Genomic DNA, 18,908 nt, shown 5'->3' on the forward strand with positions numbered 1-18,908 from the left:
ATGTGTGTTGCAACTTGTAAGAGATGGAGAAGTGATGTGTGTGAGAAATTTGAGGTATGAAGATTAATTCTTATACTTATCCTACGGGAGTAGAATGTCTTCATCCTTCTCGATCCCTTACCAATGACTCAATGAGTCGCTGACTCGCTGTACGTGAGAGTAGCAAGCAAAGAACCGTCTACGTAAATTGTTTGACCTGTGGACTATGAGGCATGAAGCGCCGTTTGTCAAACACTGCGTGCTGTATGACGAGTAGAGGTGTGTATCGTCAGAGAAGTCAAGAGAACTTACAGGAAGAGTGACTATGCTACTGAATGGAAGGGATACACAAGAAGCGTCATTCTTTTAACAAGTCAGGGCATTCACCAAACATCTTCTATATGCGTAACTAGTGTCATAACTGCCAGCTCTGCATACATTCAATCACCTGGGCACTAGTGATTGTATTTGTCGCGATACGTGTCTAGGTAGTGAAGGAGGTTTGTTTGTGACATGTAGTGCTTGGCGCCAAGGAAATGTTCAAATCTTTAAGGTAGGTACACCACTTGCAATCTCTCACCTAAATTGATTGAAACTCTCTGAAACACTTAGCTTCGACTACTGCACCATGGCCTCCTGCGACGACTGGCTGAAAATGCCAGACGGCAGAGATTTCGACGGCAAACAGCTACTCACTCTAGTCCGCAGCGGCAACAATCCACTTTATGGACTTGACGTAGACCTGCTAATCCGAGAAATCGAGAAGAAAACCGATAGCCAGGTGCTAGACATCCCGATGGTTGACAAGGGCTCTAATAACTACGTGAGTTCTACCGTGTAAACAACGTGAATTGATCCTTTGCTAAAACTAAGGTTGGGTGGGCACAGGGTTTCCATGTCAAGCTATCAAATCAACCGGATATCATGGTGCGTCTAGCTCGTGACGACGTCAACACGCCTAACTATATCGGCTTTCCAATCCACAAACAGATTTGTGAGGTTGAGTTCGAGGCGGCAGTATACAAACTCTTACGCTCGGAGCCGAAAGTCTTAGCCTCCCATCTACTTTATCACCGTATCCCAAAGCAGCGCGCTGGTCTCAAACGTGAACCACCCCAGGATATTATAGGCCGTCGCCTGTTCTTATTCGAGAAAGCGGAAGGAGAGAAGAACGTGTAGTGCGACCTCAGCCCTGAACAGAAGGTTTGTGCTTAGCCCAGCTTTGTTCGGTTTCATATGTGTATGGATACTGAAGCTCTTTTTAGGTCTCTCTTCTCGGTCAGTCAGCTCAAATCCGCGCATCGCTGTTCAACTTCAACCTCCCGCTCGACTTCGCCGCTCGCTGGCTCCGTCAACGTCTTTTTGACCCTCAGCCCCAGTCCTTTCCTATCCCAATCGCCCCGACACGCGACTTCTGTGTTACTCTTTTCGCGGCCAAGATCGAAGCGACAATCGGGAATATAGGCGATATGATTGGGTGGGAGGACGACAACAACACCGTGGGCCCCATTGCTGCAGCCGCCAAACAGTCCCTTTTGCGCCTTATCCCACACATCATGCCCGCAGATGGCGACCAGATCTCTCTTTACCGTCTTGTTCTCGACCATGGCGATTTCGGTATCCATAATATGTCAATCACAATGGATGCAAACGATCAACCTCTCGTAACATCTCTTTACGACTGGGAAACTGGATGCATCGTGCCGGCTATCTTGTCCGATCCGCTGATGGCGGTGGTGGCCGTCGATTTAGTGGCAGATAAGGATGCCGCCCCTTCAACGGCTCTAACGTCTGACTACGCCACTCCTGAAGATCGCGCGCAATATGAGATTTGGGCGAGGCAATACTTTAAAGTACGTCTGTTGCTCAGCCGTTTTCTTTCCAAGTGTCTAGCCAACGAAGTGATTAACTTTCTTCATACAGGTTCTCTTTAATCAAGCTCCTGACTATAAATATGCAATCCAAGCGGGCAGTGACGCCCGCTACCTCTGGTTTGCGTTACAGGCGTGGCGTGGTGAGGATCCAGAGGGATATTCTGGTCGTCTGGGAGACTGGGCGGAGAAGCGGATTCAAGCACTTGGCGTTAAATGAATAACATTGTAAGGCTTTCAAGATTAATTACTGCTGCTATGTGTTTCCACTATCATCTTATTCAAAGGTGCTTCTCTATTCAATGATGACCTTTAACCGTATTTGAATTCATACAATCTAAACAACTTGTGATATGAATCTTCAGCGGCGAATCTAGGCGTCATATCGCATGTCGCTTATATTAATTGCAAGTATCTGAGGTACTCTACAGGCTGTGGTGGTGTCCGCGCACCAACATGCGACATGAAACTTGCCCTACGCCATAGAGAAGCAAAGCCGAAGCCGAGAAGATCACGCAGCACGTCGCCGCCCCTACGGCGAGGCGCCTGCATGGTTGAGAGACAGTTAAGTGGTGCTAGTGGCGACGTGGCTCTACGGGGTGGCGACGAAGGTGAGAATCAGGATCAGTCCGGTGGGATTTCGGTCAGTGAGAGCTTTCCAAGAGTGGTAGTGGGTGTTGGGAGCAGTGATGAGGCTTGCCACCGCGATGCGAGATGATGTTACCTTTGACACCTCTGTCTCTTGGCCCTGCCAACTCTGCGCGCTCCGGCATTCTAGCTATCTTCCTGATTCATTAGATTGTCGTCGCCGTCGCCGTCGCCGAAGCTGGAGAGGACTGAGAGGTGAAGCGCCGACCTCGGTCTTGATGCTCTCCCGTTGCCGTCTTCGTGTACGCCTAAGGTACAAGAGTCGCTCTTGACGTCCTTTTTGGCGTCTACGGCGGTCTCCTTGGGACGCCAGGTAGGTAGGGACCACGTGACGCCGGTAAAGCTCTTGATTTGGAGGTCCTTGCACTCCCACTTGCGACACGGCTTGCCGCTCCTGTTAAGTGCGCGGAGGTTGGCGTTAACGGCACCTGGGTTCGCTTTCGGGTTGCGCTTGGATGATTGTACAATAGGCGTGATAGCGGGCGCGGGCGCGGGCGCGGACTGTTCGCTGCTCTCCGAGTCTACACCCATATTATTATCATCCGCCTCTGCCATCTTAACGTCGTCTAGAGGAAGGTTCTTACCGAGAACAAAGTTTGGAGGGGAGACATCACGCTCCGCTTGAGTAGGCGCTGTTGTACCAGTGGTGTTATTCGATTGTGCTTGCTTCTGCTCTTGCTGTTCCCCTTGCTCTTGCTGTTTCCCTTGCTCTTGCTGTTTCCCTTGCTCTCGTGTAGCTCTCTCGGCCCTTATTTTTTCATTGAGTGCCTTACACTCAGCACGAGCATCATCATACGCCTTCTTATACGCCGGGTTGGCCATTGAGAATGGGTTGATACGCTTAGTGGGCGTTGGTGGCCGCTTAGTAGATTGCGTTCGTTGGTCCTCTTGGTCTTGAGGGACCCCTTCGTCGAAGGCCGTGTTCTCCTCTAGGCTGGCCGTTGAGTGTGGAACACCCATTGCTTCCATAACTGAGTCAGAGCTGAGGTACTTAAGAAAAATGGTATTGTACTCTTCGTCCTCGCTTGTAAAGGCGAGGGCGTTCCTACTGCTGCTGTTCAGAGACGAGTTCCGCTCCTCTGGTATAGTAACGAGGCTGTGCTGAGACTTTAAGAGAGATTTATGCACTAAGGATCTTGGTCGGAAATAGTACAAAACCGTGTGTTCGGTTTGTTGTGAGAAACGCCACATTCGCCGGAGGAACGACTGCCCGTCATATGCAAGCAGCCGTACTATTCATCACCATATCACTACAGAATTGCAGTGTTTCCGAAGTCTCTGGAACAAACGACGATAGCTTATAGCAATGCTAGAGTATCCGCAGTATAGAAGAAGCTTCTGCCGCATACCTCGCCTTCTCTATCGCACCTAACCCTGCTTCCTCACCACTAGCTGAAAGCTACCTCCCTTGTTCTCATCTCACCGCAAGCACGGCGGCGCGGGCAGCTCCTGTATAGGGTACTCTCGGAGAAAGCCATCGTTACAGCTATGAATATACCCTGTAAAAGAGGTAAGAACGCTCTGTAGATGTATGTCGAGTGCCATACAACTCGACGATAGAATGGCAACGCATTCCAGGGGGTTTTGCAATGAACTGAGTTCTGTAATCACGTGGCGACTGACACCAAAATTCTGCCACAGCGGTCAGCTAGGTCACGAGATTTCACTGGCACCAAAGTCTCACGGTTGCAAGGGATCACGTGGGGATGTAAGCTACCAAGCACCCCCAGGCCAGCTCGAATCACGAATCCTAAACGCTTTACCATTACAATTCGGATATCGAAACAAAAAACTTGTTCACCACTGCTCCAACCAAACCCTTCATCGCCAGCCCCCCGTCCCCGTCCAGGTTGGCCTTGAGAGTGGACTAAGGACCAACGACAACGATAAGGACGATGATCTGACTTTATCGCCCACGCGCAAACGCCCTCGCCAACAGGGAAAGCAGAAGAAGGGTTGACGGAACCTGTCTTCGCTTCATACGTGTCGGCCTTTACGTTGGTGCTACACGTTGCTGGCGCTTGCGGTCGGGCTCACAATCGTCTACACTACCGCCTGCAATCACATTCGGATGCTTAGGAAACGACAGAACCACGCCTCTAGGACGAGGTATGCCTGTTGTCTTCGGTGTGGACTGTTTGCTCTTGTCTAGGGTGTTGCGAGAGACAGGCGAGAGACTGAACGGGCTGCAGTCGGGAGAGTGGAAACGACATCGAACAGCTCTTCGGCAGGGGCTTTCGGGAGGGCAACATTCTCGTGCGTAGAGAGAAAGGGGTTAGAGTCGATATCTGTCTCGAAATCGTTAGTGAGTCCTCGTTATGACGTAGGAGGGTGGTTTACTTGGAGAATGTCGATACCTGAGAAATTACCTGAGAAAGCCGGTGTAAACTCGAGCAGCTCCTCCTCAGAGAAGGACGTCCCATAAAGCCTGAAGCCTGTACCTCGCATCCTCGACACACAGATGCAAGTTCTGCCTCTTCGGCTCGTTCAGCCGTGCCAACCCATCCTTAAACTCATTGATCGTCCCTTTGCGCTTGCGGCGTCCTAAGCTCCGCCTGCAGCAGCACCGTTTCGTCTGCGATGCTCTTCACCTGGTCGACGCGCCGGACGTGCTATTCGTATACGCAGGTGAACGCTGCGTCGAGGTTAAAGACAATCAAGGAGCGGACAGGTGATCTAGTCGTTGCGGGAGCTAGAAGAGTACAGTAGTTCTGAGAACGTCGGTCTTTATCGGCTGGTGACCTTTGCATCTGGGTATCGCGAAAGCGTTCCCCTTCTATCAGCTGCTGGTCTTTACATGGTATACAACCTGCATGCGACGCCGTCCTTTCATGTCAAGAGATACTATCTGCTCCATAGGTTGCAGAGTGGCAAGACAGTCTATACTGAACAAAGAAGTGCAAGACATCATGCAGTAGGCTGCTCACAATCTTAAGAAAACAAAACTCCTCATCTTCCTCCGTAGAGGAGGACACTCAGCTTCACTGTTCAAGAAGACACATTCTCTTTAACACAGTCCACTTTCATCATCGCTGAGAACAAACCTTGAACGCTCCCACATCGATTTCCCGCCTTCTTACGCGAACGAATACACCATAGTCCGTAGACGCTCTCACGCTTCCCTTCACACCCATCATGCTATACGCCACGTCAATGACCTCTCAGGACATCTATCCAGCGCTACTTAATACAGCCGCTCAAGGCGCAAACCTTGTCGCGTCTATCGTGGCAAAAGGCTTACAGACTATCATCCGCAGCTGGCCCAAGACTATGGACACACTCGCCCAAGGCGCGCAACTTATCGAGCCTATCGCTAGGATAGGCTTCTACGGCATCCTTCACTTCCTTAACCTCGCTGGTCTTCTCGTTGCAGGTGCGCTACATATGTTCTACTCTACTCTCAGCACAGGGTTCGGCGCCGCTGCGGTGCCTATGCTCCAGCAAGCGATCTCCATAGCAAGCAGCGCCTTACTCGTCCCTTTATCCATGGTAGCAGTATTAGAGAAGGCTATTACCGCCTGGGTGGCGGATCCACGGGCTATCATTCTCATCACGTACACCGCGGTAGCCCTCGCTGGGGTTTTTTGCACTCTTATGGTCACGTCAGTCATCTATTGGCTTTGCAATCTCGCCGTCTCGCCGCCCTTCTGCTGGGTAACCTTATTTGTGTTATTGCTATCACACTGTTCTGGATTCTTCGGGAGGCGAGGGCTTGGAGGTGTTTAATGTACTTTTTGCTTTCCTGCTGTACTTCCCTTATGCGTTCCTCTTACAAGTGTCTTTAACTGCTGTTCCCTGCACTAAACCTTGGAAAGTGCCGCTTTTTTTTGGGTCCGGGGGGCAAGCACTTCGAGGCCGAAGCTCACAGCAACCCTCGCAACCTTGGAAGGTCGTGCCACCCACAATGACCGCCCACCACAGTGACCGCCCACCTTTATCCTGTTACTGCCTTCCGAGCTTCATGCTTCATGTTAACCTCGTTGCTTCCCTCGCTCGTACCGTCCATCAACACCCACAGCCCGCTTCCCGCAGCCTAAGCTCCTCCTGTCCTTACAGGCACCCGCCTCCGCTCTCTTAACTATAGAAAGCCCAGTCGACGTCGCGTCAAGTTCAACATGAACATCGGATACACATACAAACACGCTCGCCGTGCACCGCACCGACGTCCACCTCCAACCAAGCGCCTTGCGAAGAACATACACCCTTATCACCATGCAACAAGCTAATAACGGCAACCGAACCACGACCTCCTTCGGCACCTTCATCGTCCTTTAACTTGGACCGCTCTACCTCTCTTCAACCTTCCCAACACAAGACGTAGGACAGCCTCAAGGTCATGGACCGGAGGAAGCGCTACTGGGACCAATACTTCCCAGGTGTGGAGAAGGAGGATACTGTTGCTTAGCGGATTGGTGATGTGGGCCCAGACAGCTGTTCAAGAAGTGTGGAGGAGGCGTAGAGACGGGCTGAGAGGAGGAAGGGGAGTGGAAGATGGTGCTGCTGCTTAGAGGGGCGGTATACGCAGCCCCGTACATTGCGAGGGAATGGTACGGTGTTTACGGGCGCTTGGAGTCCCGGAGCGGGCTGCGACTGGCGGACCTTACTGTCGTCGCGATCGCTGGGGGCGCCGCCGCCGCAGTTTGGTGTCGTACAACCTCGCTGTTGCCGCCGCAGCACCACTCTGGGCTTCTACTGTATGGGACGGCGGACGCTGAGGGAATAGAGTTGGGAGAGCTGCTCATCCACTTGCGTGCCTTAAGCACCGCACGTATTATCAAATCTAAGAGTTCTTTGCGTGTTCTTATGGTTCTTAGTGATGCACTTCCTATTCCAGTTTCTGTAATCGCCAACGGCCAAGCAGTATACACGCCCTCTGTCAAATCCACTCTTCCTTATCCCCCAGCCCTCATCCCTCGTTCCTCATCCCTCATCCTCAGCCCTCATCCCTAGACCCTATTCTCCAGCCCACCCTACCCCCACCCGTGAGCCTTGTCCCCATCCCCCTAATCCCGCAGCCCATCAACGCCTTCGCACCATAACCCCGCCCCCAGCCAGCCCGATAATATCCTCGTCGACACACTTATTACATAAAGAAAAGATAGAAGGGTCCAGTCTCACAGACTGACTTTATTCGAATCACCGCTCGAACCACTATTGCCAGCGGAAGCCCAAAAAGCCCAGCCTTCGAATCTCAGATTATGCAGCACTCTGAAAGGGACGCGCGGGTCAGACCGTTAACCGAACCGCTGCTAGGTATCACCCGGAAGATGGATGAGCTAGTCTACTCGTACCAGCGCCTACATCGGCGTTAGCACCTATCCTCCCTCCCATCTTGGCACCGATCGAGCACCATCCCACCCCATCTCATCACCACCCTTCCTTCTAATGATCAGGGCATCGGTTCAGGTCCGAGCTACACACCACGGTAAGTGGCGAGCCTGGCATCAGCAATTAGCCTACCATGAGCGGAGGGCCGCGTCAGCAGAGACAAGTGCAGGGTGCGCTGAAGCTGGGTCTTTGGGAGAGGATGAGTGCTTCGTGAGGAAGCGAGGAGCTAGAGGGAGGGGTGATGAGGCGTAATGCGAGGCGGCGGCGAAGAAGAAGGGCGTAGAAAAACGCGGTTCGGTCTTTGTAAGTTGAGCAGCAGCAGCACGATCAGAGGAGATATCAGTGAATGTTTTAGTATAACTTGGTTTGGGTTGGTTTTGTAGCTTAGCATTGCATACATAAAGAGAGTTTATAGACATAAATAGTTGGACGGAAGAGAAGATAGCGCCTTAGCTCACGCCGCGTCTCTGTTAGTGTTATGGACGTGAAGACTGAAAGGTTAGCAAACCTCTTCACGTCCTCGTTAGCTGCAAGACCGGAGTAGGTGAGCTGCTGGAGCTATAATACAAGGCGTTGATACTTGGTAATGCTGGGAATCTCCTTGGCGATCTCTTGTAACGTTACAGTAGCGTGCATTAATGAATCGAACTCTGTGCTGGAGGCGGTGATGTTTCGCCGCTCTGTTTATAGACATGAGTAGCCGGACGGAAGGGAAGACGGCGATGACTTATTAACCCCTTTTTTGGCCGCCAGCTTTAGAGAGGCGGTCGTGGAAGATGTATCCATCCCCGTCAACGAGGATAAGGATGAATGGCTGGCCTGAGGCTGGTTTCTTATACTCCTTACAGGCCTTCGTTCATTAGGGAACCGTTCTCCTGGACAACTTTTGTGTGTCCTTGTTGAGTTTATTCGGATCCGTCACAACGCGGTAGAGCTGGACTACTTCTCTTCCATACTGCTCGTGATCGAACCACGATGAATGACCGGCTCTCGAAGCGGATTTAGAGCCCAAAGCATAATCGAACCTAGAGCTGCTGTCGTCGACACCTGACTCCAGGAGGTAGACCGGGAGGACAGAGCCGTTACTACCGCTGCTAAGTGCCGTGAACTCCACGCGGGAGATCTCACATTCCGTGAAGCCCTCAGGAAGACTCTTAAGCTCTACGGGGCTTATGGCTCCTATCCGGAAGAATCCTTGCTTTCTTAGTATCCTCTAGGGGCGTCGTTGAACCAACCTGTCGTGCACTTAGTGCATACGAAGAGCTGAAAGGTGTTGGTTTGTCATCCTCGGGTCTGAGATCTCTTTGCGCACAGCTCCAAGCTCCGGCTGAAAGGCTTGCACTTTGCGCAGAACTGCCTGATGTTCTGCGTCGACCTCCTGCACAGTGTCTCGTCCCTAAGAGCCAGTGTCGATACGTACATTGCTGTTCTTTCGTCCAGGATGTTTGTCTGCCACCGTTTGAGGGGGTTGGCGAGCTTAGATCGGTTTCTTGGACATCTCGTTGCCGCGTACTCTCCGTCTTTACGGGTAAGCTCCTTCCTTGCTTCTTCTTCGGGAGCAAGCTCATAGCAGCGTCAGGACAGCAGGGCAAGACGAAGCATGCTTGTTCGCTCTCTTCAACTCGGCGTACTTAACGTTGACTTTGGCATATTTTGGTTCGATACCAGGGCCTCAGAATCGAACCTTTCGGCTGTTCTCCTACAGACCCTCGCAGATAATACCAATGTCTTGCTTGACGCCACCCTTTGGCATGTTGCGCCCGTAATGCTCCAATCCGGCACGTATTCGGATGTGGACTGCAACTCACCAGTCGAGGCCCAGGGGAGTGCGACTTGATTAAAACTCTATAGGTCTAACATACTAATCGACGATTGCACATACTACTCCCTTTTAGGAATTTCCTTCTTGATATCTGTCCACTGGCGAAGCTTCAGCTGTTCTTGGCAGACTTGTGCGACCGTCTTGTTTGGGAAGCGCTTCTTCTCCTCCGGAAGTGTCTTTTCGTGGATGCCAGCTCCTGCCGCGGAAGGACCCCATCTGACATACAGATGCAGGAGGAGCATCTCCCTGCTCTTTCCGCTCCCAAGGAGAATGCATTAGTAGCGTCCGTGCATGGTGAGGACCAGGAGTAGGCGCCTGTCGAAGTGTACTGCAGGACTCTTGCGGCTCGAGGCGGAGTAGTATTGGCGGCTGGATGGCGGTGGGAGAAGAGCGGTCGGGGCGTAAGTCTCTGTCGCCTTGCCCAGGTGATCAGCCGATGCCAAATACGCTCCGGTCTGCTTGTCCTCTTGGGCGTACGCTCCTGTAGGTCTTGCTATTGTTATTGGATGAACTTTATGAGAGCGGCACCGTCGCCGGCGGCGGCCGCCAAGATGGTCAGTAATACACGAACTGCAGCAGCGTGCTCTTCAGGGTCTATGCGTCTTCAAACTTCTAGGGTACCTGCAAGGGCGCTACACCTCCGCACCTTCGGCGGGACGAGTACGGGCGCGGGAGCCTGCCCAGGTGGCGATAGAACGCTGCGCCTACAGCCATCTCATGTGGGTCTACGTGCGGGAAGGAGTCTCTGACCAAAGCTAGCGTGTCTTGCGGGATTGTAGTGTGCAGGCTGTGGAAGGAGAAGGGGCGGCTCAAATTGTACCACGACTCTCCTGTGCCGTCAAGACATGACGGGGTGACTGTGAAGTCGTGTGTAGAGTGTAGAGTAATTTGCGGCCTTCACCTCCATCAAGCCATCTTTTTCACCTGAAGGATACCGTCGTAGACATCAATCTCACGTTACTCGTCCTCCACGAGATGAGTCCGAAGCGGACTTTGGAGTGGATTTTGCGGCTCTTCTGCCTAAATTCGTCTTTCGGCGGGGTTTGGAAGGTAGCCCTTGGTGCTAAGGTCGCTGCCAGGAGTCTTTCGCGTGTTTTTTTTCCCTTGAAATTTGGATATTACTGACTCGGTCCACGACAATCCAGCGACAGGGTTTGGAAGGTGGCCAAGGGCAGAATCAAGAATGTGTGGCCGCGCAAACCTACGAAAACCCAACCGCAGGGTGGCACCGGATTCTTCACGTTGCCCTTGGGCCATCGGAGCGGAATATCCCCATCACCGCGCGATTGAGAGCTCGGTGATGTAGCTGTTCCGTTCCAAGGTCTCCATACAACTTGTATGTATACCTAGGTACTGTAGCCGAGGTCGGCATCGGGTTTCTTTTGTTCGAGACCAGCGTTGCTAGCAGACCGACGATGTACGCCAGCCTAGGCGCGAGGTAATCTAGTTACAACACTGCTTGGCGTGGTGGGTTCGTGGTGGGTTCGTGGTGGTGGGCCTCAAGACGGCTTCGAAGTGTGGTTTCTCCCAAGGTTGGTCTTTGTTAGAAAGAAAATCGTGTCAAAGTTGTGAGAAAGCGATGAACGCCTATGGCCGATATCGAACGTCTTTAAGCCCATCTATAGAATCCATACATCATCATGAGTCTCCCTGCTTTGCTAGAGAACCTAGAGCTGTTTGGGAACGAGCTTCCAGTCCCTCCCTCTACATTCACAGAAGCGTGCAGACGATGAGCGCCGGCTCCGAGAGCTATGAGCCGAGTGAGTCCCATTACAGCTTTGGTGAGGTTTACTACATGCCGCACGTCAAGACTGCTAGCTACAGGAAGAGGTGCCGTCCGTGGACTGGCAATGCATCTACTAGCGGAATGAGGTGAGGTGTCTTCGCATAACCGTCCCGGAACCAGGATCGAGCAGATGAAGCTCATAAAGACTTATTAAGCTCCGTCACGAATGCTGGCACTTGTCCTGTGTAGCGCCACAACAGCCGAACGATGGACATTTTCGATGACACTATGAAAAGCGCGATACAGATAACCGATTACCACCTCCAAGTCCCACTCGAGAGGCAGCTCAAGGCAGCACTTGAGTAGCTAGATGAAGTCCCACCCGAGTGGTAATTCAGTTGGCAGGCGGATCAGGCAAAGCCTTAAACTCCAGCCTTAGGTGTCTCAAATGACTAACAAACGCCCAGAACGCCGATTCAAAGACCAAAATCATAGCAGAGCAGTAGTGCCATGCGCCATACCGCCCTACTTACGTCGAAGACGACCCCTCTTACTCCAGCTGTCTGTCATAATGCCTCTAGCACCCTCCACAAACCATCCATCAAAGTCTGCCCACCAGAATCCCCTGATCTCTATCGCTCCTTGGTCCCAATCAGGCCGCATGACCAGATTCGCAAGCTCGGCAAGGTCGTCGTAGTCGAGAGGGGTTAGCTCCATCGCTGCGTCCGGCCCGCCCAACGCGTCTGCTGCTTCGATGCTGCTGCCAGTGCGGGGCACAACGGCTAGAAGGTCTCTAAAGCTGAGGGGTGGTGCGCGGAGGAATAGGTCTGGGCCGCAGCGTAAATAGTAGGCGTCGGGCGCGTCATCTTCTGAAGGTTGACAAGCAGAGCCGTCACGGTCCGGGGTTTCGCTGCCTGAACTTTCATAGTCTTCCCAGTCTGAAGGTTCGTTGCTTGGATGTGTAAAGTCTGAGCCGTCATTGACAGCTTCGTGACTTGAGCGTTGATTATCCAAGGGGGAGGGTGAGGATGAGCCCGACGAGATGGTTGAATACGTGGCCGGGGGCGAGATTGAGGGCGAAGGTGTAGAGGGGTTTGACTCAAGGATGACGCGGGGTGCCGGACTGGCGCTGGACTGTACGGCGGCTGCCTCCGCGGGGCTGCTACTACGAGCGGGAGACGCTGGTAGCGCTCGGAGATTTGCCCTGTCTGAGGCTGATAGCGAGTCTAGAGGGCGAGTGAGCCGCGCCGGTTGCTCATAGTACTCTGTGGCTGCGTCTGTCTGCATAGCTTCGGCTTCGGCTTCTTCTTCTTCTTCCTCCTCCTCATCTGAGGTTACATGCTGGACTGTCTGCTCGGAAGTGACGTGTTGCTCACTGCGCTGCTCCGCGGCTGCCCCATGATTTCCGCATCGAGGGCATAGGATGAGTAGCGCATTAATGGCGGGCCTAACGTCTTGTTGCGGTGGTAGGATGCTTTGGGGTACCCGCGCTTCCTGCTGCTGCGGTGGGTAAGCGTGCTGCTGTGGTGGGTAACCGTGCTGCTGTGGTGGGTAAGCGTGCTGCTAGTCCTACAATAACGAGCTACGTACTATCTCCCTATCCTGCCGACGTTGCTGTTGCTCAGAGGGCTGTAAAGGTGGGGACGGCCCAGTATTGAACAGCTGCTGGAGAAACCAGCACCGCGAGCATGTCGGAGCGCTACTATCCTCAACAGATGCTGCTGCTGCTTGGCAGGCCTGGCATGCATTGAAATTGGAGATAATGAGGGGGCGATACCATTTCACCCAGAGCGCTAACCTTTGTTGCGAAGGAAAATTCTGTATAAAGAGTACACCTGTTAGAAATATCAATCTAGCCGCGTGTTAAACCACGGAGGGTGTGAAAGGGTTACGTACAAGGAATCGGCTTGCGTCCGCTGCAAACTGGTTGAAGTGCGTACGACATTGTATCGGCACGGGATCTGGAAGATATAAACAGATAGCGCAGGCTCGATAGTAGGTCATAGTTAGCTCTCGAGGCCAAAGCTGATAAGTTGTTAGGCGGTGTAGGAGGGAGTTAAAAAGCAAGGTAGAGCTACAGGTAAACGGTGGGTGCGAGTTGGAATAATCAGAGAAAGTGTAGGTAGCGTCAAGGTGACTAGAGGCACTGCTCTTTAGGCTGAGAGGAAGAAGGGCGATGGTATGACTGAAATAAGGAAAGCCAGTGAAGACGATGTGTTAACATTTGAATTACCGAATAAAGCTAAGGTCTGTTACATATTGCGAAGACTACGATACATCCTTTGTTCGGCAACCCGTCAATTCGCAGCTTCGCGGCCCTAAGCTTTCCAAGCCGAGACATGTTTCGTTTGTTATGAGAACCTACTCCATCACACGGATTCGTAGTTTTGACGGACGTGTCGCAATACTCGCTACCGCTTGCCTACGACCCTTGCGTCCGGCTTGTGGCTCTCCCACCAGAACTTTCAGTGCAGGGCATGGCCGTGAGAAAGTTCGCAGTAGTTACAAGCCTCTTTGATGCTGTTACTTGGGTGCCGCTATGAAGCATAACTTTGCATGGCAACCCATCTGCCGATGGTGAGACGGATCATAGCTTGATCTGGCGGGAAGGTGCAGACAACTTTAGTCGAAGGGGCGCGCCGGGGCGCGTTCGTTTTCCAAGACAGGAGGCACGGAATGGTGCGCAACGCAGGTGGCGCTCGAGGTTGCCCGATGCGTACGGGAGCGTGCTGCAGAGGCGTTGGTAGGTATCTTAGGCCTAGGTCATTCTTGTGACAGAGCATATCCGTCCGTGTGGACCCGAGCGAGCGGAAGCTGGGAAGACAACTGGCATGTTGCTTGAACGCCTCTCGGGGTCCAAGGGGTCGCCCATATCCTGGAACTGAGAGTCATTCACGGTTATCGGTTGGAGGTCAAGTCACGTGGTCCTGCGGTACAATTCCCCGAGGTTGCAAAAACACAAGTCAAAACACAGTCTTGTTTAGTAGGGAGCGCTGTCCTGTCGAGGGTAATATACGACGAGAATGGAGCTAGTGTTCTAGGAAGCCCGGAATCTGAAGCAGTTCTCTGACTCCGTGCAAAGCTGCACGGCTTGGGAGGCAGAGGTGGAGGAAAGCGAGGACACGGGCGCAGGAAGGGCTGGATCAACGACTCACCCGCCCACCGCTGATTGGGCAGGAGAGACCGAGGGATGCTATGCTCGGCCGTTGTCTCGTACACATCAGCTTCGTTTGTAACCTGATAAGCAGCTAGTAACCCTCTACTCGGTGGAGGCTGAGGTTTTCCGCCAGCAAGAGCTCAAAAGGCTTGATATTGAAGAGCGAAAGGCGTGAAGGTACGGGCTCGTTGCGAATCCCGAAGTAGGGAGATTGAAAGCGAGATCTCAAAGGCAAGAGGCGCTCCGCTGCTACAAGAATGCTGAATATATAAACTTATTCCCAACTCTACCTCACACGGCACCTCTTCCTCTATCGTCAGCCGTTTCAGTCACGTACAAGTCTCCGTTTGTTCACGCCGCTGCTCTATATCACTCTTGTAGAAGGTCAACCGTTAGGCTATAACCTGGCCAATATTACGATTTTTGACTGCTTCTATCCCACAGCTATATTGAAAGGAAGACTAGGCGTAACTTCGAGCTTGGGTTCGTCGAGAAAGTCAAGATGTCTGCCAAAACTACAGCGAAGCGTGCCATGTTCGTGGACCTCACCGAAGACGATAGTGACAACGCCACGGAATCACCCCGTCAGCAACATCAAATCGCAAAGCGGATCCTTCGAGGGCTAGGGAGGAAGAGTAGGGGGGTGGGCAAACGGCATTAATGAGCTCAGGGCGAGTGTCTATGCTATCGAAAAAGCAATATTCAAGGTGAAGGACGTTACTGAGGCAGCTGATGAGGAATCTGGTATAACAATTAGAACTCCAGCTACGCCGAAACATCTAGTTGCGATGGTCCCGTCCATAACGGCAGAAGCGTCTCTCGCAGTCGACGATTCTGTCCTGGAATCCCCGCAACCGCCCTTTGTCTCACCTCCCAGCTTTAAGCAGGACATTATGCCGCAGGGGCAGGCACTGGATGGGATGCTCAGCAGACCTAACTCTATGCTTGAGGAGGTCCACGACGACGCCGATGTTCAAGAGGCCCCACACTCTACCAAGCAGTTCATGGTATGGACGCGCGTCGCATAATATTGGTTCGCAGTGCTGATTGCGTAAAGACGTCTGATGAACCGAAATCCGCTAAGCAGGCGCGAACAACGCCCCAGCATTGCCCTCACGCCTGGAAATGGTCAAGTCGTGCTGCCGCTGGCGAAGGATGTCATCGTTGCGGCACTGCGTACTGCGCCTCTGACTCCTCGAATGCAGCCACTGCGCACTCAGGCTTTGCGAAAACTGCAAGAGCACGAGAGCTTACGGAAACCCGGCCCGCACGAAGCGAAGGTGGCGCTATGGAGGCCTCAAATCGAACCGCCCGCTCTGAGGGCTCCGTCGCTCCCTGGACTCACAAGATGACCCTAGCCCGACCGGCATGTGCATCATGAGCTGAAGGGGTTCTGGACAGCCATCCATGGACAGCTATCCATGGACATCCATCCATAAACATCGTGCATGAGGGATTTAAGATAGGCTGGGAGAGCACGCTGGTCCACGGTCGGTCCGAGACTGGGATGTATGCCACCGCTTGCTCTGGATTTTGAAGACTGTGCGACGTGCTGTCGGGGAACGCGGATGGTAATCAAACGCTGTAGAAACAATCAAGTGCCGGGAGTTGAACATGTCAAATGCAAACATCTTGTTGCGAAGTGCATAGGCACCCCTTACTTCCTGTGATCTGCGGATGCTTTTGCTCGATTTGATGCTCCCAGCTTCCCTGTGTAACAACGGCACAATCAAGCACAGAGTCAGCGTTGCGGTGATTCTTGGATGCCTTCACCGCTTCGTCGTGATCTACTGCTCTGCGTCAACACGACTGTATGGCTTTCTTCGGCCTCTAGCCACGAAAGCTGCTGTTGATCGGAGTGCCGGGTACCTTTACAAGGTTCCAGGGTTGGTTTGCTACTCTACCGGGTTTTCGGTGCGTTGTATCCATGTCTAGACGCGTCCCGCAGGTCGGCTGCGCTGCCTAGGATTAAGGGTTTACGGGCGGTCTGGCGGTCCGGCATATGCAGGAAAGCACCCGCTCCTTGACGTCCTTCCCAGGTCCCTTGCGTCGATTGCGAATCCTTCTTTGCGCTAGTTGCGCACAAGATCGCTCTCCAGAGTCCCACTAATCTGTCTAGCGAAGCCGAGCGCTAGCACTTCCTTGCCCTTCGGCAGGGCGCACGCAGCTGCAGGTCAGTGTGGAGATCAACAGCGTCCGAATTCGGTAAGTAAAAGAAGCGATCGGATCTGCGGGTGGAACTGCTATCATGATGCGTCCAACGCTCGGTCTCAATTAGAGCTATCATATCCACTACATGGACAAGCGAGATGGTGATACGAACCAAAGAATTGATGTTGGGCTAAGAAGCTGCAAGTCTGGCTCATCAGTGAAAGATGCAGGTGTCCATGATTGGCTTGCTGTCAGTGGTGTCAACGCAAGGCAGTGAGACCACCCGCGCAGCGCCGCCGTGTCGGTAAATTATCAGGTATGATGGGTCTGTCTAACAGCAGGAAGGTCCGGATGCAAGTCATGCATCCGCGTGGCAAGCAATCGGCTGTATGTCTACGAATCCGCGGTATTTATCTTAGGAGGAGGAAGATCGGGATGCAAGTCGTGCATCCACATAGCAAGCAATCGGCTGTGTTTCTACGAATCCGCGGCATCCATCTCAGGACGAGGCAGATCCTATGCTCTCCGGTTCGCGGCTCGCCAGGCGACCCACGTACATGGCCGCTGAAGCTGGCGGCTGTATCTGCAAAAGACTCAAATCAAGACGGCCAGGCAAGGGATTCACGCACCTCAGGGCGGACTGCTTGTCTCTACGTACACCAGGCTAAGAAGAGAAACCCCCGGACTAGCCCGGCGAACTTATCGCGTTGAAGAACCTGCTTGTCACTTTGGATAGCTATGTCGGACACTATCACTACTTCCAACCCAAGGCCTAGGATGCCACAAGCCCCTCGTCACCGCGACGACGCCGTATATGCTTCCAATAGCGATTGCAAAGGACCGGCCGTTGTTGAAGATACGAAGGAAGATAGCTCTAGCCAGGAGAGCATACGGGAACCCCTATCATCTTCTTTACAGGGAGAAAGTTCCCCAGCAAACTACGCTTCCAGCAATACTCTTCTCATTGATTCCTCCCCACATCGTCCAGCAAAGCGTCCAAAACTACAGGCCCGTCAAGACACAGCACCTCCGGAGTCTCCTTCTGAGTATCATCCTCCGTGCTTGCAAGTATCGCACAATCAACCTATCTCACAGTACGCTAATAGTCGGTTCCCCACCTCGGTGTCGCTTATTCAAGTGATAGTTATATTTCCACGGGGACGACGACGAATCTGAATGGCTCCAGTGGCACCAGCGGCCCTCAGTCATTACTCAAATGCCAGATACCTTTCCTGCTACAGCAGCCCGAGCACACCGCGCCAGCCCCGCCAAGACGATCCTTACAGGCAACAACAATCACCACCGAGAAGTCGAAAATGCTCGCCGGACAGCCTTACAACTACCACGACCCGGAGCTGCGCAAAGAGAGAGGCCAGTGCAGAGCAGCTCTTTCAAAGTTTAAGAATACTGTAAACGCGCTTGAAGTCTTATCCGCCATTCTCAAGATCAGGCCGAGACATCACCCCCCCGAGGCAAATGCGGCGAATCCAATCGGCAGCCTTGGTAACAACGTTCGGGTCAGGGCTCCTTTTGACTGCAAATATGGATACAACATTCATATTGGGGATCATGTGGATATTGGGGCGGGCTGCAAGATTATGGACATCTGCCGCGTGGAGATTGGTGCGGGGGCCGTGCTAGGTCAGGGTGTAGTCCTCTGCGGAAGCAACATGATACAAGTCCAGACCCCAAAGGGACGCCGAGGTGAAATGGTCGGCCGACCAATATTTATCGGCGAGGACGCATTCCTGGAGTGTGATGTGGTAATCTATGCGGGGGTAAGGGTGGGAGAGGGGAGTTGGATCTTAGCAGGGACCGTTGTTCATGAGGTGAGTTACGCATGTCAAGGTGATTCACGGTGTAAAGTTAACTGTTCTCGCGTTATAGGATGTCGAGCCGTTCTCAGTCGTGGCGGGAAAGCCTGCAAGATTGGTAAAGTACCTACGTTAAGCGTAGATTGCCCCCTAAGGGGGAGTCCTAGACCGCTGCAAACCATCTCCAGAATTTTGAGTCGTTTAGGGAGGAAGCTTCTGTCAGAATCATGTTCATTGTTCTCAGCCTCATTGTAGATCAATCATCCCAGGTCCTGTCTACCTTAGATTGTTAATGATGTTGGCAAAGGAGCAGCAGTATCTCTATAAGCCTTTAGGTAATAGAAAATGCAGACTCAAGACTGGAGCCCAAGAGACGTGTGAACTGTTCATTGTTGTAAAGCTTTCTAACTGC

At 52.7% G+C, this 18,908-nt stretch overlaps 4 protein-coding genes across 4 annotated transcripts; 2 read left to right on the forward strand and 2 right to left on the reverse strand.

Annotated features, from left to right (window-relative positions):
• Nucleotides 1-607: 607 nt before the first annotated feature.
• Nucleotides 608-2,070, forward strand: W97_08392 (uncharacterized protein; the record flags this gene model as incomplete). The annotated part of the gene is made up of 3 exons (XM_007786206.1): nucleotides 608-802; nucleotides 1,245-1,832; nucleotides 1,903-2,070. The coding sequence occupies 3 exons, from the start codon at nucleotides 608-610 to the stop codon at nucleotides 2,068-2,070; spliced, it is 951 nt and encodes a 316-aa protein (XP_007784396.1).
• Nucleotides 2,071-2,624: 554 nt separating this feature from the next.
• On the reverse strand, nucleotides 2,625-3,320 carry W97_08393 (uncharacterized protein; the record flags this gene model as incomplete). Its single annotated transcript, XM_007786207.1, has 1 exon — nucleotides 2,625-3,320. The coding sequence occupies one exon, from the start codon at nucleotides 3,318-3,320 to the stop codon at nucleotides 2,625-2,627; it is 696 nt and encodes a 231-aa protein (XP_007784397.1).
• An 8,579-nt stretch (nucleotides 3,321-11,899) lies between these two features.
• Nucleotides 11,900-12,661, reverse strand: W97_08394 (uncharacterized protein; the record flags this gene model as incomplete). The annotated part of the gene is made up of 1 exon (XM_007786208.1): nucleotides 11,900-12,661. One exon carries the CDS (start codon nucleotides 12,659-12,661, stop codon nucleotides 11,900-11,902), a length of 762 nt encoding a protein of 253 aa, XP_007784398.1.
• A 5,337-nt stretch (nucleotides 12,662-17,998) lies between these two features.
• W97_08395 (uncharacterized protein) lies at nucleotides 17,999-18,632 on the forward strand (the record flags this gene model as incomplete). The annotated part of the gene is made up of 2 exons (XM_007786209.1): nucleotides 17,999-18,511; nucleotides 18,570-18,632. 2 exons carry the CDS (start codon nucleotides 17,999-18,001, stop codon nucleotides 18,630-18,632), a joined length of 576 nt encoding a protein of 191 aa, XP_007784399.1.
• Nucleotides 18,633-18,908: the final 276 nt, after the last annotated feature.

Source organism: Coniosporium apollinis (genome assembly GCF_000281105.1).
Source record: "Coniosporium apollinis CBS 100218 chromosome Unknown supercont1.53, whole genome shotgun sequence".
Classification (NCBI taxonomy): domain Eukaryota; kingdom Fungi; phylum Ascomycota; class Dothideomycetes; genus Coniosporium; species Coniosporium apollinis.